The sequence below is a fragment of the Bombus pyrosoma genome, linkage group LG4, assembly GCF_014825855.1.
Source record: "Bombus pyrosoma isolate SC7728 linkage group LG4, ASM1482585v1, whole genome shotgun sequence".
NCBI lineage: Eukaryota > Metazoa > Arthropoda > Insecta > Hymenoptera > Apidae > Bombus > Bombus pyrosoma.
The window spans coordinates 3957287-3971800 of NC_057773.1; the positions used below are offsets into that span (position 1 = coordinate 3957287).

The window sequence follows — 14514 nt, forward strand, 5'->3', positions numbered from 1 at the left end:
TTCGTTGTTACCGTTTGATTGATCGCGGCCGCTACTCGATGATCCACGACGAGGCACCGTTTACGATTTGTACTCGTCACGTCACTTTCTACGATTCGCAATAGCGCCGTCTAATGCACGCCTAAGCCGCGAATCTTCAGCATGAAACTCAACGGAATCTTCTGATTAATCAAAACTTTTTGCGACGCCGTGATCTAAATCGAAGTAGAAACCAATGATACTCGGCGACTTGCGCCATCGAGATCGATACGTTTACTACGGGGAGTTTCAAAATTTTTTCGCAACAGCTCATCGACGATCATCTAGAATCCACTGGCTGTGGATGAATAGGATGATTTCAAGCTTTCGACTCTGTTAGATGGTCCTTCGATAATTGCTTTTAGTCCTTTTTCCCACCTGCGCTTCTTTTCCTAACGTGGAGCAACAGGAACGAGATTTTTAGCGATGCAAAACTGTTTCGTTTAATTACGATGTAGTTGGTGTTACATATTCGATCGTAAAGTGAGATTGATAGAGTCATGGAAGTTATGTTTGAAAGAAATTGTTAATTGTTTATTAAGTGGGTGCTTTCACTGTGAACTGTGATTACTACGCTATGACTATTTCATCATGGACGAACGATTTGAAGAAGAGATTAATCGTTTTCCTCAAATTGTAAAGTAGTAATCTTGTTTGAGTAGTAACGCAATACTTTTAAGCTGTAATTCAACCCTAACTAAACTGCACGGGGCAGCTACAAGTTAAATTAAACCATTAAACAACAAAGAAATTAGTAACTCAATTTACCAAGTCCAGATCATCCAAATTTTTAATTCACTTTTTGCTCAATTAACTTACCGAGATTTGAGGAACTTTGTCTCTCGTTTAAAATTAATTTCAGATATCAAATTTTCACGGTCAATATCTTCTGTTCATTCACGTTCTTAATCTCGTTTGACAACCAAATATTATCAGCTCGCGTAATCACAAAGTTGGAGCGTAGACCAGTCGTGATACTGTACGCGGCAACAGATTAATTACCTTTGATACTCATGAATCATCGATACAATGTGATTTACATTTGTCGCCAAAGAATTTAGCCGAATTATGTAATTAATTACAATATTCTGATAATTCTCCGTTGAAATTCTCACGACTTTCATAACCTTACGCAATGAAAGTGCGGTACGCGCATTTGTTATGTAACGAAAATCGAATGTCCTTTTGGCATCGCACAATTCGCTTGTAAAAGGACTTTACGCCTTTCGTTCGTGCATATCTTTGATTACGTACCCTCTTCCTTGAATACATTACGTTTCAGCTTTAGGAGAATGTCAATTTCGTTTCTATTACAATTCGAATTCTTCAACTCGATTAACATAAGATTCGTACAGATGACCTTAACTGAAGCCAAACTGGACAACTCTATTTTATATGAAATTCTCAATTTCATTAATCAGATATACAATTAATTACGTAACATCTCAAAGAACAAGACTTATTTCTACGAATCTATTTATTACAGGGAATAATATAAATAATTAGGTAAACGACAATAATCATCCCAAGCCTATTTAAATAATCTTAATACCAGCTCTTTAATTCACATACAACATAGTTCATTACGAGACAAAGTTTCTTACGACTTCCATACGATTCGATTTCGATTCAACCCCAACGAATCCAGCCTAACCCTAACCTACCCCAAAATGAAAAGAAGACAGAAGATTGAGGGATTAAGGATAAGTTTCATTTCGAATATACCACGCGTTTCCTAAATTCATCCTGATTACGATTTGACAGTATAACACGATAAATTCATCGAGAGATTCTTCTAAATTCTTTCGACTACCTCAACAAACTGTCTAAACCTGTTCAAACGTCCTTTTCCAACATCAACCTTCCAAATCCTACACATAATATCCTCCACCTCCGACTCGCCTTCTGCCTGTCTGAATCCAATCTCACCCTCCATTCCATCGAACCTGATAACGAAAGAAAACCAGACGAAAAGCAAGCGCGAACACACCATAAGAAGCCAGTCTTAATTAACCAATTCGATGGAAACGGCGATCTTATCCGTACTTGTGGATTAATCGCAGGATTCGGGTGGCGACTTTGTACGTCACGTTATTTCGGAGAGCGCGGAGAGACAATCGATGTCTCGAATCGAGGGCAGCAGCCAGCGGCTCGTTTAGAGAAAGGAAAGTCAAACGTGGACGGGAGTCTACGCCTCCTCCTCCCTCCTTCTCTCTTCCTCGCTCTCTTTGCTCCTTTTCCTCTTCTTCGTCGCCGGTTAACCGCCTCTCCTGTTCTCTCTCACCTGGAGGTTGTTAGCTCGAAGTCAGGTAACTTACATTGCCTCTCGCCCCCTCCGCTATGCCGTTCAACGGCCAACGCTTTTGGGGAGCTTTTCCACCACCATCTGCCACCGTGTGTACGTAGTCGATAAAGAACTACACGGGAACACGCGTCGAGTGAGGTTACCGCATTATATGAAACACTCGGTCAGTAAGTCTCTAACCAACAATCACTCGACACCGAGAACATCCAGTCAGTGGTCACTGACTACAACGGACAGACCGAGTCAGTAGAAGTGGCTGACTATCGTCGTACTGTCTAAGACAAATGGTGACCAGTCGAATTTGTCTGACCAGGTCTATGGAATTCGTCGTTTCGTCCCGTATCGTCTTTCTTCCCTTCGTTCTTCCTTGAGATACTTTGACACAACCCTATCTCGGTTTTTTCCAATTTTCGTCCGTGGAGGATTATTGAGAATAATCGTGGTTCGAGCAAAAAAAGTGTGTCGAAAGTGCTGCTCGCGTTCGCCGATTCTGAACATTCGTCCTTGAACATCGTTCAGCATCTGCTCGGTTCGGTTTACTGGAGATCGGCCAGCAACGTGGAGCACGTGGAGGCAAAATGCACAGGTAAGCTATTGTTAACGCTTAGTTGGTACGAACGACTTGCGATAGATTTATCCCGCTTATTTGTGACCAGAGTATTTTTTTCGTTTTTCTCTGCGTTAACGTTACTCGTGGTTAAAGGACGTAATTATTAAGACGCTAGAACTGCCAAATCTATAAATATCTATTTTTGAGCTCCATTATCAGGTTCTTCGCTTTTAGACGCATGAAAAGTATGAATGTGGAATTACAAAAATTAATACGATTTTTATCTAAGTAGAAATATGATCATAGTTTGTGACATATGAAATGTCGGATTTTGATGATATCAATTTTCTGAAGCTCCTACCTTTCGTAAACATTTTTCACTTTTCGAGGATCATTTCGTATGTCGTCCTGGAACCGAGAATTTCCTTCTTCGTACGTGATTTTAATTTTTTAATTTCTACGTGTATAAACATATATATAAATCTTTTAAATATTTATACGTATCATTACATATAAATATATCTAAATATCGTTTGGGATTCAGCGAAATACGACTTATTAGAAATTATATATATCACATGTTACTACTTCCATATCAATCTACTTCCATCGCATCACTTCCATCGTAATCATCATTACGAGTACAATAATATTTACTCACATATTAAAGTTTGGTAGTTCTCATGTTAAAAAGATTCATTCTATTTAAAAAGTGAATGTTTTGTGTTTCACGTTGATATTTTACTGTTAGAACATTAGATGAGCTATCGAGGAGAAGAAAGCTTGGCCTTTCTCAATAGATCCTGTTAACGTTACTCGTAGTCGTTCACAAAACAAATTAATTGTTAGAATGTTCAAAGGATTCTACCAGTTCAGGTAGCTAAAAGCGAGGAAATTAGTTAACGTACACCTCAGGAGAACAGCACAAATTTTCGAGTATATTTGTCCCCTTTCTTCCTCTTTCAGTCTCATTCCTAGTCGTTTCTAAAAGGAACTGATCATTAAACTATTAAAAGGATCCCTCTTTCAAAGAATAATCGCTGAAGAATAAGAGAAAGCTGTTTGATTCGCAGCTGAAAAGAAAGATTGATATCGCTGACGGTAATGTATATCTAAAAGAGCGGTAATAATGATGTAATCGTTACAGTGTTAGCGTCATGTTTAACCTAAAGTCTTCAAACAAAACAACGTCTAAACAGTCTACTTACACTTCACAATTACCATTCGTGGAAATTAACGACCGATAAACGGCACTCTCTTGCATCCATGTTTAAAGTATTGCGTTTTTCAATGCACGTATAATGAAAGCTGAACTCAGCACAAGAACAATTACAATTCCCCCCAAAAATGCATTCTGGCGTAATCCATAATTACGGTTAACGACGAGCTGACTGCTTTAAAGGATCGCTTTATTTTCAATGCAGTTCCGTTTAGTCAGATAGAAACACGATTCAACGATGACACAATTGTCGAAGGGGCTGCGGCGATAAGGAGGCAGCTTCATTTTTCAATAACTTGCGTAAACCAACAGAAATCGATGTAAAGTTAAATTACTTTCTACAAACGTGATTTAAGTCGTCAGTGATCAACTAATATTCGTAGTAATAAAATTTCGAACTATTTTGAGTATGAAAGCTCTAACTGTCTTTCTCTTTCGATACATATAATTGAAGACTACAATGAAAGAACGTGATAAATCGTATTTCTTATTTTTTGTGGGGAAGCAATGTAATTGAAAATGAAAGATGTATCTTTTTAAACATATCCTTCGTCCGCTCTAAAATTTAAAAAATATTGTTCGACACAGTAACAAAATATTACAGATACAAGACATTAAAGTATTACTCTTTTTATTATACCTTGTTAATTATACTCTTGACTTCTTCAAATATTCGGTTCTTTTTAAGAGATATCTTTAAACTTAACAAGTTGTTTTATAATTTTTAATTACGTCGTATTAAAATTCTCCCGTTTAATGATAACGTGATATTAAAACCAGGAAACGAGCAAAAGTGTACTTAACATGTTTCTCTCCTGCGATATTTAATTTAAATATGGCAGCTGGCTCTTGATCGCTGCGAAATCTTTCAGTCGTTCGTTTTCTCGGCACGTTTCCATCGATAACGAATTCACTAACGATCATGGAAATCGATTTTACGGTTTACACTTAGGGACAGAAACAAGCGGATAGGTAATGGAAATGGGTATCAATGAAGCTCATTCGAGTTAATATAATTAACTTTTATTTATTATTACCTTTTAAAATTTCAGTACAAAAGCCTTTTACGATTGATGCATATCTTACATAATTTCATCAATTCTGAATTAACCGATCATATATCGTCATAGTACATGGATTATTTAGCAAATAATCGAAGTTAATATTTACATTTGCGTGCAAATAAGCCGTTGTTTAACGAAACTTCACTGATACCTCTCTGCTCATTTTTGTCCCCGATTGTATATTTTATCCAAAAGGACAACGTTGACGCCAGGATCGACGTACAATCTTATCGAGAGAAGAGCGCATCGCGAAATTGGATTCAATCATTCGTTGCATCGGGCTGGTAAGAAAAGTGAAAGGATCCGCGATAGACGCAGCGAGAAAGTAATCCACGATGTTTATTTCGATCGGACCTCTTATCGTAATCGAGTCTCGTACGCGTAATCTAACAGTGTTATCAGTCGTTTCTATCGGTAAACCGTATTAACGATTTTAATCTATAAGTGAAATTCAAGTGAAATTCTACGCGCGTTTACGCACTTTCACTGGTGATATGCATACAGCGGATGGTTATTTTGTTGGTACTCTTATGAACTTGATTGAGAAAACTTGAAATTTCTTAACATTTCAAGCATTACAACGTAATTCATTATATACATGTAATTTAATTTGGAACGAATCAAATTAGAAATTTTGTTTATGTTAGAATTCACTGATTATAGAATGAAAGTATTTCGTTATTCATACGTGGAAACGAAATCAATAAATTTTGACAAATCCACCTAATTATTAGATCATGAATTTTTATGAAACTTCATATTTTCGTGCAAGTAACTGTCGTTATGATCCTGTTCGATTTGGCTCGAGTACTTGTTGTTTCGTATGTTTTCACAGCCAGCTTGTTCTCAACTTTTCAGCTTTCGCTGACTTCCGGTACGCCGCGCTGTACGATTTCTTACGTTTCTCGATCCGATTTCTCGGCGTTACGCGGTTAGAATACCGGGCCAATTTACGTAAATTGTCGTGATAACATTTACATATCTTCGTACGAAACAAAAGAGAAAAGATCAAACACGCTTTACATAAATATAATGAAATACAGCAATCCCTTTCTATGTTTAATCGACATAAAAATACGGGCAAATTAAATTAAAATCATCACCAATGACTAGACCATGATTGCTTATAAATTTATAGGAAATTTAAAAATACAAAAAAAGAGCGAAAATGAAACAATAGAAGAGAAGGCAGTTAAGTAGAAAATTAAATAATCGTCACTCGTAGAAACTGTTCTAGCGTTACAACGATGATCGTTACCGTGACAAGGATGCTCTATTGTCGATCAGTTGTCTATTATTGATGTATTATCGATCGTGTTACCAACGATGTAACTGCGAGGTATTATACTTTGTTCGGTGTTGCGCTTCAGGGATCCGTTGCAAAGAGTTACGCCTCTGATTTCACAATGATTTCGTTATGTACTATTATTTATAGATATTTATAAAGAATTACAATCGCTCCATTACGCTGCAATCGTTGATTCCCCATTGACAAAGCATATTAGTCATTTCGTAATGATCGCTGAATGTTACGTGCAAGTGGGTGAAGAAACAGAAAGTTCGGCTCAATGCTTCCAGCTTATTTCTATTTCATTTTAGAAGAATATTTCCTGAATGTAACGATTTGTCTGATAAATGATATAACTGCGAACAGAATAAACACGCATAAGAAACGCGATACGAAATGCTTTAATACTCGAAACTCTCGTTGTAAAAATTTTCTTCGAAAATAATCAAGAATAAATAACGTAATAACTTTTTGTTGAAAAAATTCCGTTTAAAAATGTTTCGCCTACTCGTGCATCTAATTAGATTTCGTCTGTAAGTCGCAGTTTTGTTGACAATTACAGAAAAATCCGCGGTCTACTAATCGTACGAGAGAAACACTAGCTTCTTTGCTTTCTGGCCACTTTGCGTGGCCTGCGGCGCGGACGAAACATGCCGATACTTAAAACCGGTCGCGACGTATTCGATTTCATAAGGCCTATTGACCGATTGCCTTTAGTCAATGACTCTAGCTGAACCGACGTGAATACGATTCGAGGAATCCCCCGTGAATCGTATCGAAACACCATAAATCTCGCAAGCGCACCAGGTATAGATTACTCTAGAATCTAATGAATTCGTGGCTTGCGTCTTGTGACTTTTTGCCTGTGTGTTTCTTAGAGAAACGGAGGAGTAGCATGACAGAGATTCTTTGGCACGTGCATAAAATTGATAACATAGACGTAGGAGAACTTGTTGAAAAGCAATTTCATCGGAAGATTCCTAATGAAATCGAGTTGGGATGAGAGGTAATCGAGTTTGGTCAGAATGTTCGAGCACAGGATGTTCAGCAAGGAGTGGCGCATCCAAGAAACATTCATCCATCCAAACATGCATCCAGAAAACAACATCCAAGTAAAATGTACCATAAACATTTTAAAGTAACTTTTTCAAATGCAGACATCAAGACACGTTGTAGTATAGTACAGTGACACAGAAATTGATTATTACTTTGCATTTTTAACGATTGAAGAAGATAAATTCATTTATCTTTCATCAAATGTAATTGAATATCGAAAACTTTGAATTTCACTATTTGATATGCGAAGCTAAGCTTGTTGAAGAAGTCAGATTTCAAAAACAATATTCTACAGAAGCTCGGTGTAAAAATTGACAAGCGCAAATTTACAAGAGAAATCTTACGCGTTCTGGTTTTTTTTATAAATAATTTCTTATATTCCTCTTCAACTTTTCAATCTTTTATACAAAATTTCAAACTTGACTACCGTATCAGGCATGCTGTTTTATTTCAACGTATATCGCGAATACTTCATGCAATTTCTCGTTATGCCATAGGGAACAACATCACCGCAGTGCAAATATACATACTTCTCATTCCACCACGTATGCAGTTTCTTCATCCTGAATTCATGCATCGTTGGGAATGGGCGAGCACGTGCTCATTGCAATAAGATATAAAAGCAGATTGATCTACATGATTTCATTTTTGCATTCATAAAAAAGTAAGACAGTATAAAATTACAAATTCTGAGGATTCTTTGAACCTCACGAAAGTCAAGGTATACTGCCACGTTATTCATCGTCTTTCGAAATTGTGCAACGAATAATCGATCGAGGAAACCACAATAATTACATAAATTCAACGCCTAAGGTTTTGCTAGTGTATACATTTGCGGACCAATTTTCTACTATGGAAACGAAATTAAAAAATAGATTATATCACGTTGGATTGATCGTTAGAGGCCAGATATGGAAGCTAAATGTTTTTCCTTTCCATTCTTTGACGTTTCGAGTTGGTAACGAGCAGGTTGAATTTCTAAACTCGATGTTTCAACTGGCAAACTGTTACATAATATCGATGGTATTCTAGTTGGCTAATCGGTAGTCGGCCTTACTAATTAATATTTTTGTTTGGAAAAATCATTAAATATGTGTTTCATTGCTAGCATTTAAAAATGTTTTTAAACGGACGTGATTCACAGCTATGTGACATTTACGTTTGCTCCAAATCCAGTCTAATAACACAATGTTAAATAAAATAAATTTATATGATTATATCGTTCAAATTTCAAGCTAATATGAAAATGTGCATAAAGTTTACAAGATATTTACTGGAAATACATATTTGGTAAGAAATTAGTATACAGCATGTGAATAATCGTCTTAAACATATAATAAACGTTAAATATGGTCCACTGAATATTAAGGTTTATTAATGCAATGGATAATTGATTGTTTAAATAATTTTGTAATGTCTGCGAAATATATCCTTGTACGAAATATCTTGCAATTTCAACGTACGTATATTCTCAGATCTATTTCGAACTTCACCAACTTCATCAAATTTCAAAATGTTTCATACAGCACACGTAATACATTCATGAAAGATGTCGAATAATTTCGCTAGCCTGTGTATAGTAATCTCAATTTACAATCGGTCATAAAGAATATAGGATCTTGCGGCGTATCTCATTGATCCTGTAAACGGGCGAATTAAACGCGCGACGTTCTGCGCTAACGAAATAAACTGAAATTTCATCCAGGCTTATTATTTAACTCGTTCGACGAGCTGATTAACACCGAGACAGATACATCAGACAGACTAATCCGAGCAGATAATTGTCGGGGTTTTAGAATAAAAGGTGAATGTCCTCGGACCAGTTTTTGATCTGAATATAACGTAGAAACGAGCGCAATGCATAATTTTCGATGAAACCAACGAGAAAATATCACTCGGTTACAGTTATACGTACACGACCGCGATAAATAAATCGACACTCGGTTGCCTCCACGTCCAAGGTGGACACATTCTCCCGAGACTTGGTCGAAACCAATGTTACGTGGAATAGAATGGAACAACAAGCATTTGCATCCGCTTTGCAATGTAAATAAAGCACGTAGTAATTGATCGTTTTTCTCGCCAATCATTTTTTACTTTCTAATCCCACGATCATAATCATTTTTTAGCTTCCTCAAATGTTACATTTACGTCGTCATAGCGAAGTTTCGAGCCACTCTTTTCAAATCTAATCCTAAGTAAGAAGGTTATGAGAGTATTCTGATCGTTCATAAAGGTCAATAATGACGTTTCCATTGCTTTCATTAGCTGCCTATTTGTCTACCTGCGTGTTGCTGCAAAAAAATTCCACTTAAGAAATTTACTTCGAAGAACTGTATCCAAATTAATTTCCACCATGGAATTGCCAAATTAATTTATCTTCCATTAATATTTACCTAGCCACCATCAAGCTTCTAATAATCGCAGATTTCATCAAACCAACGTTCACGTGTAATTCCCCAAAATTTGTAATCCGGTTCTAAGAATCTTCCGATCAACTCATAACGAAAAAGATCAATGTGAAACACGAGCAACTATCTACTGTCATAAATATCTGCCTAACCTATGTAAATCATCCTTTCTAGTCATTTATTACCCATCTATATTTTGTATTTATTATTCCAAAGAATGATATTTCAACGATTCGCAACTACGTACATGGCTTCCAAATTATTTGCCATAAATACTTACTAAACCTAACTTCCTAAATAATAAATTGTTGAAGCAAAACCTACAATCTATTAAAGTTCAAAATCAAATTTAAGAATCCTTAACGCAAAAACCGATTACGAAATACCATGAAAGGGGTGTGAAACAAAGTGATTTCCAACAGCCGCAAACACGGGCTACAAGCGATTTCGGTTGAATATTCGGCCGTGATTGGTTCGCGATATAACCCTGATGCCACAGGGAAGATAATCGTCGTTGTTACAATGTTGCAGATCCGTGATAGGGCGGACACGATCCGCGATAATCGGGCTCTTGCTGCTACTGGCGACCTGGCGAAACAACGATAGCTGCGACGGCCTGCAATATCAGCCGGTCGAGGTTTATGCAAACGGCGATGACTGCGCGTTGATCCTCAGCGGGCCAGGGAGGACCAGCGTCTTCGATTACACCTACAATTTGCTACGTGGTTCCTTGTAAGTAACGTTAATATCACTGCAAATACGTATACACGGCGTATAATACACGCGAATGCTTTGATACTATTTCGAACAGGATTGTTCGACTATATATGTAGAGTGAGGTAAACTCGAGCGAACCGCCGTGGGCGAAGATTCTTTTGCAGTTGATTTATTAGCCGGTACTCTGGGTACATATCTATATTAGTTTGTTACAACATACTCCTTAGAGGGTTCGAAGAATGTTTACCGTGATGGGACGTTTCTTGCGTTTGAAAAGATTATGTTGTTTCGACGGAGATGAGAATTAGAAATGTGTTACATTAAACCGTCAAGGTTCGTTTTAATGTTTCTTTTTAGAGAGATATTGGGATATTGGAAGACGTAGACAAGTATACGTTATTGTCTAAGGATCACTGGATTGGTTTAAGTCGCTAGATTAATTTCAAATATGTAATTATTTGATGTAGAACGTAGAATGTTACTTATCACGGCATATTTTACGATCGTGCAAGGAGGTAGATTAATATGATATATGATTGCAATAATAATTCGAAACTCATAAAGAACCTAATAACAGATCAGACGTTACGAATCCGACACGATATCCATTGCAATAAAAAAAAAAAAGAAAGATTTTTAATGAGGGTTAAACACTCAAATACCATATTTATCTTACAAACAGATCCAGTAAAATCTCCTTTCAATCGGCAGAAGTTTGAGGCAAAAGAGGCAAACTCTAACCCCAAGGCATTTCTTACGATGTGCAATGTTGCAATTATCGCACATTTCTCCATTGATTACAATCTTAATTATAGCTCGATATTAAATCCGGCAATTTGTCGATAAAGAGTTAACGATCGCCGCTGGTAAGCTCGTTGTTACGCGATATTTCCCTTGTACCGATCCTTCCACCCGATCTCTGTTACCATGGTACGTTCAAAAGGCACGTGCAACGTGTAATTATGTCTTTCGGACGTTTCACGTGGCTTCGGGTTGGCCCAATTAAAGCATGATCTTATACAAGACCTGCAAGACCTCCACTGATATTTTCGGGGTCTAGAGAAAGCAGGAACAACAGTCGATGGCGACTGAACTTTCACTATCCATCTAACCTTTGTTGCGGAGATAATATTAGATTACTATCGCACAAATCACCCAGCGAAATATCTTTCTTAAACTCTTCCTACATAGCGGATCATGTATGTCATAAACCAAACTTTCATTTACTTCCTGTTATATATATACATATATATACATGTGTATACAAGGTGTGGTCGAATAACACGCACAAGCGGGCACCAGGTAATTCCTTGTGAAAAAATAAGGACAAAATATGGAACAAAATTTTGTCATTTTGTCATTTAAGCTTTAGCTTTCGAGAAAATCGAGTTCGAATTTGTCTAATTAAGAATCGATCTAGTACTTATATGCGTATGATAAATTTTCAAATTTATTTTTTCGGACACAAAGCGTCTCGAGAAAAAATTTTATTCTGCATTTTCGACTTATTTTCACTCGTAGAATGACCTGTTGCCGATTATTTAGTCCTGTCTAGTCCGGAATTAGTCACGTTCAAGAATAGTCGATAAGTTTTCAAACTCGATTTTCTCGCAAACTAAGACTTAAATGGAAAAATTTTATTTTATCGTGAGAAATTACCTCGTGTGCCTACATGTATTGTACAATTCAAGATATCTACTATATACATATAATTATCAGATCTACTATTTATTATTGATATATCTTGTTGATACATTACGACGCTATTACTTTTTTGATTTTTTACTATTTTTCTCATAAATGGTATAATTCTTTCTACGTTTGGAATATTTAATTGTTCTGTTCCTGGGATTAATTCAACATCCTCTATATAATTGTATGGAAAGCTCGAATAAAAATCTATGGCATATTCTGGTTCAAGTTGAATCGACAGTAAAGTACGATGAACGTGGAGCACGAGAAGCACGTTAGATGTTTGAAAGTCATGGGACAATGCAACTTAAAAACTGTTTTTCCCAAAATCTGCTAAATAAGTTATAGATTTTCCTATGCAATTCCATCGTCCATGATTTTTCAAACTTTGACGTCACTCAAAACATCTATTTGTACAAAATGTTACCTTGCTACGATCCTCGAGTTATCATATGTATTTCAGCCTTGATTCCACTTCAGCAAATAAAAGTAATTGCACTTATTTCACAGTTGTCCGGTTCATGATAACTTTAACATAGTTTAATCGAGATACTGAACGCTTGATAATGATTTATCATAGCAAAATAAAAAGTTCACTTCTGCAACATGTAGCCATGAGAACACGTAATGAGAGCGTACCGTTACACATCATGGAAAACTTGATCTCCTTTTGTTTATCGATGCGGATAAGACAATGAAATACTGTCGTAACTACTAGTTACAGAACCTTGAAACGAAACATAGAGCTGTACGGTGTTTCTTGACATTTTAAGAAAGCAAGAACGACGGAGGTCGTTCGAGGAGAAGAAAACGACGAAATGGCTATGAAATTGACGGGAAAGAGATAAATTTGTTGCGTTATTCATGATAATTATTATAGAGACTCGTCTATTTCTTGACAGATATACAACGACCACTGGTACATGAATTATTAATAGGAAACCGATAACAAGCAGACAGAACTTGCTGATCAACTTTAAGCTACTGTCTCTGATTATAATACAAAAGGTGATCGTCGTTCGTCTAAACAGGTTTAGAAGATATCGTCATTCGAGATGCTCCACGAAACTTGGACGTGTCTATTTTCAACATATTTACGATCTTCGCTTTTGCTATAGCTGGCTTCTCAATATTCGTGAAAGTGGAAATGTATCACGTGATTGAATTTGTATAAAATATACGAAAGTATAAGGGTGCTTGTAACAGGTAGTTTGAATAGTTTGAACAGAACGTAATAGAAATAAACGAGTATCGATGTTTCTAGATGCAATAATATAATCATATGTATTGAAAATATAAAGATATATTGTCATGGCATTACCAATAGAACAGAAGAACTAGAAGATCGATATTTTAAGAATTCTTATTGAGAAAGAAACTATACGTAAAATTATTAAAGGAGGATTATACCTTGAACTATGTATATCTATATCATCAATGAAATTTTACAAGTTATAAGTTACAAGTTATCGACATCGATAAATTCTGTTTCATAACGTCAACAAATTTGGTAATAGAACAAACAACGTTTCGCAAATAAATTTTACAAATTACAAATAATCTGATTGCGTTAGTCGACGTAGGATTGTAAAATTATAAAAAGTCAATCTATGATTTATAATTAAAAACGCAACGTTGGTGAATTATTCCACAAGAGGACCTAGGATCTCAATGGAACAAGAAAAGTACTTTTCTTCCTCGTCCTAATAGTTAGAAAACTACTGCAGGAATAACGAGTGACATTTCTACGAGGAGTTTAAGATCTCTGATCGAACGTCGCATTATCTACAAACATAACGACGTACAAATCGTCCAGGAGATTCCTGTTGCTTTGCAAACATCTTGCCTAACGCGAAATCGATTTATTAATCCCATTTCTGGACGAAGATTCACGAGACGCTGTATCGCCGCGACAGAGCATGATTCTGTCAGTTCTAACGAGGCATAATGCGATTGCATCGTTTCCTTGCAATTACCAGATTCGAACAGGCTACGCGTGCCCGTGTACCCCATAAACGTTATTGCACGTTAACGCGAACGAACGTGAGTTGTCGGCGGCTCGTGCAGTCACGATTAAATCTTCCGATCGCGAAAAAAAAAGAAAACCGTCACGGCTATTCGTGATCCTTTTGCGGACGACCGCTAATAAAACACGACAGATCTGCTTGGGATAAAAGGAAGCAACGATCCGGTC

General features: G+C 36.6%; 1 protein-coding gene across 4 annotated transcripts in view; it reads left to right on the forward strand.

The window, feature by feature from the left end:
- Nucleotides 1-2536: 2536 nt before the first annotated feature.
- Nucleotides 2537-14514, forward strand: part of LOC122566481 (chorion peroxidase) — a 33892-nt gene continuing 21914 nt past the window's right edge. For all 4 annotated transcript variants that reach the window (XR_006316534.1, XR_006316535.1, XM_043723788.1 and 1 more), the window contains exons 1-2: nt 2537-2909; nt 10443-10643. Coding sequence is in view for 2 of the 4 variants with exons in the window: in XM_043723788.1 (XP_043579723.1) it covers nt 2902-2909; nt 10443-10643 (209 nt within the window). In the remaining 2 variants the exon portion in view is untranslated. The remainder of the gene's footprint in view (nt 2910-10442; nt 10644-14514) is intronic.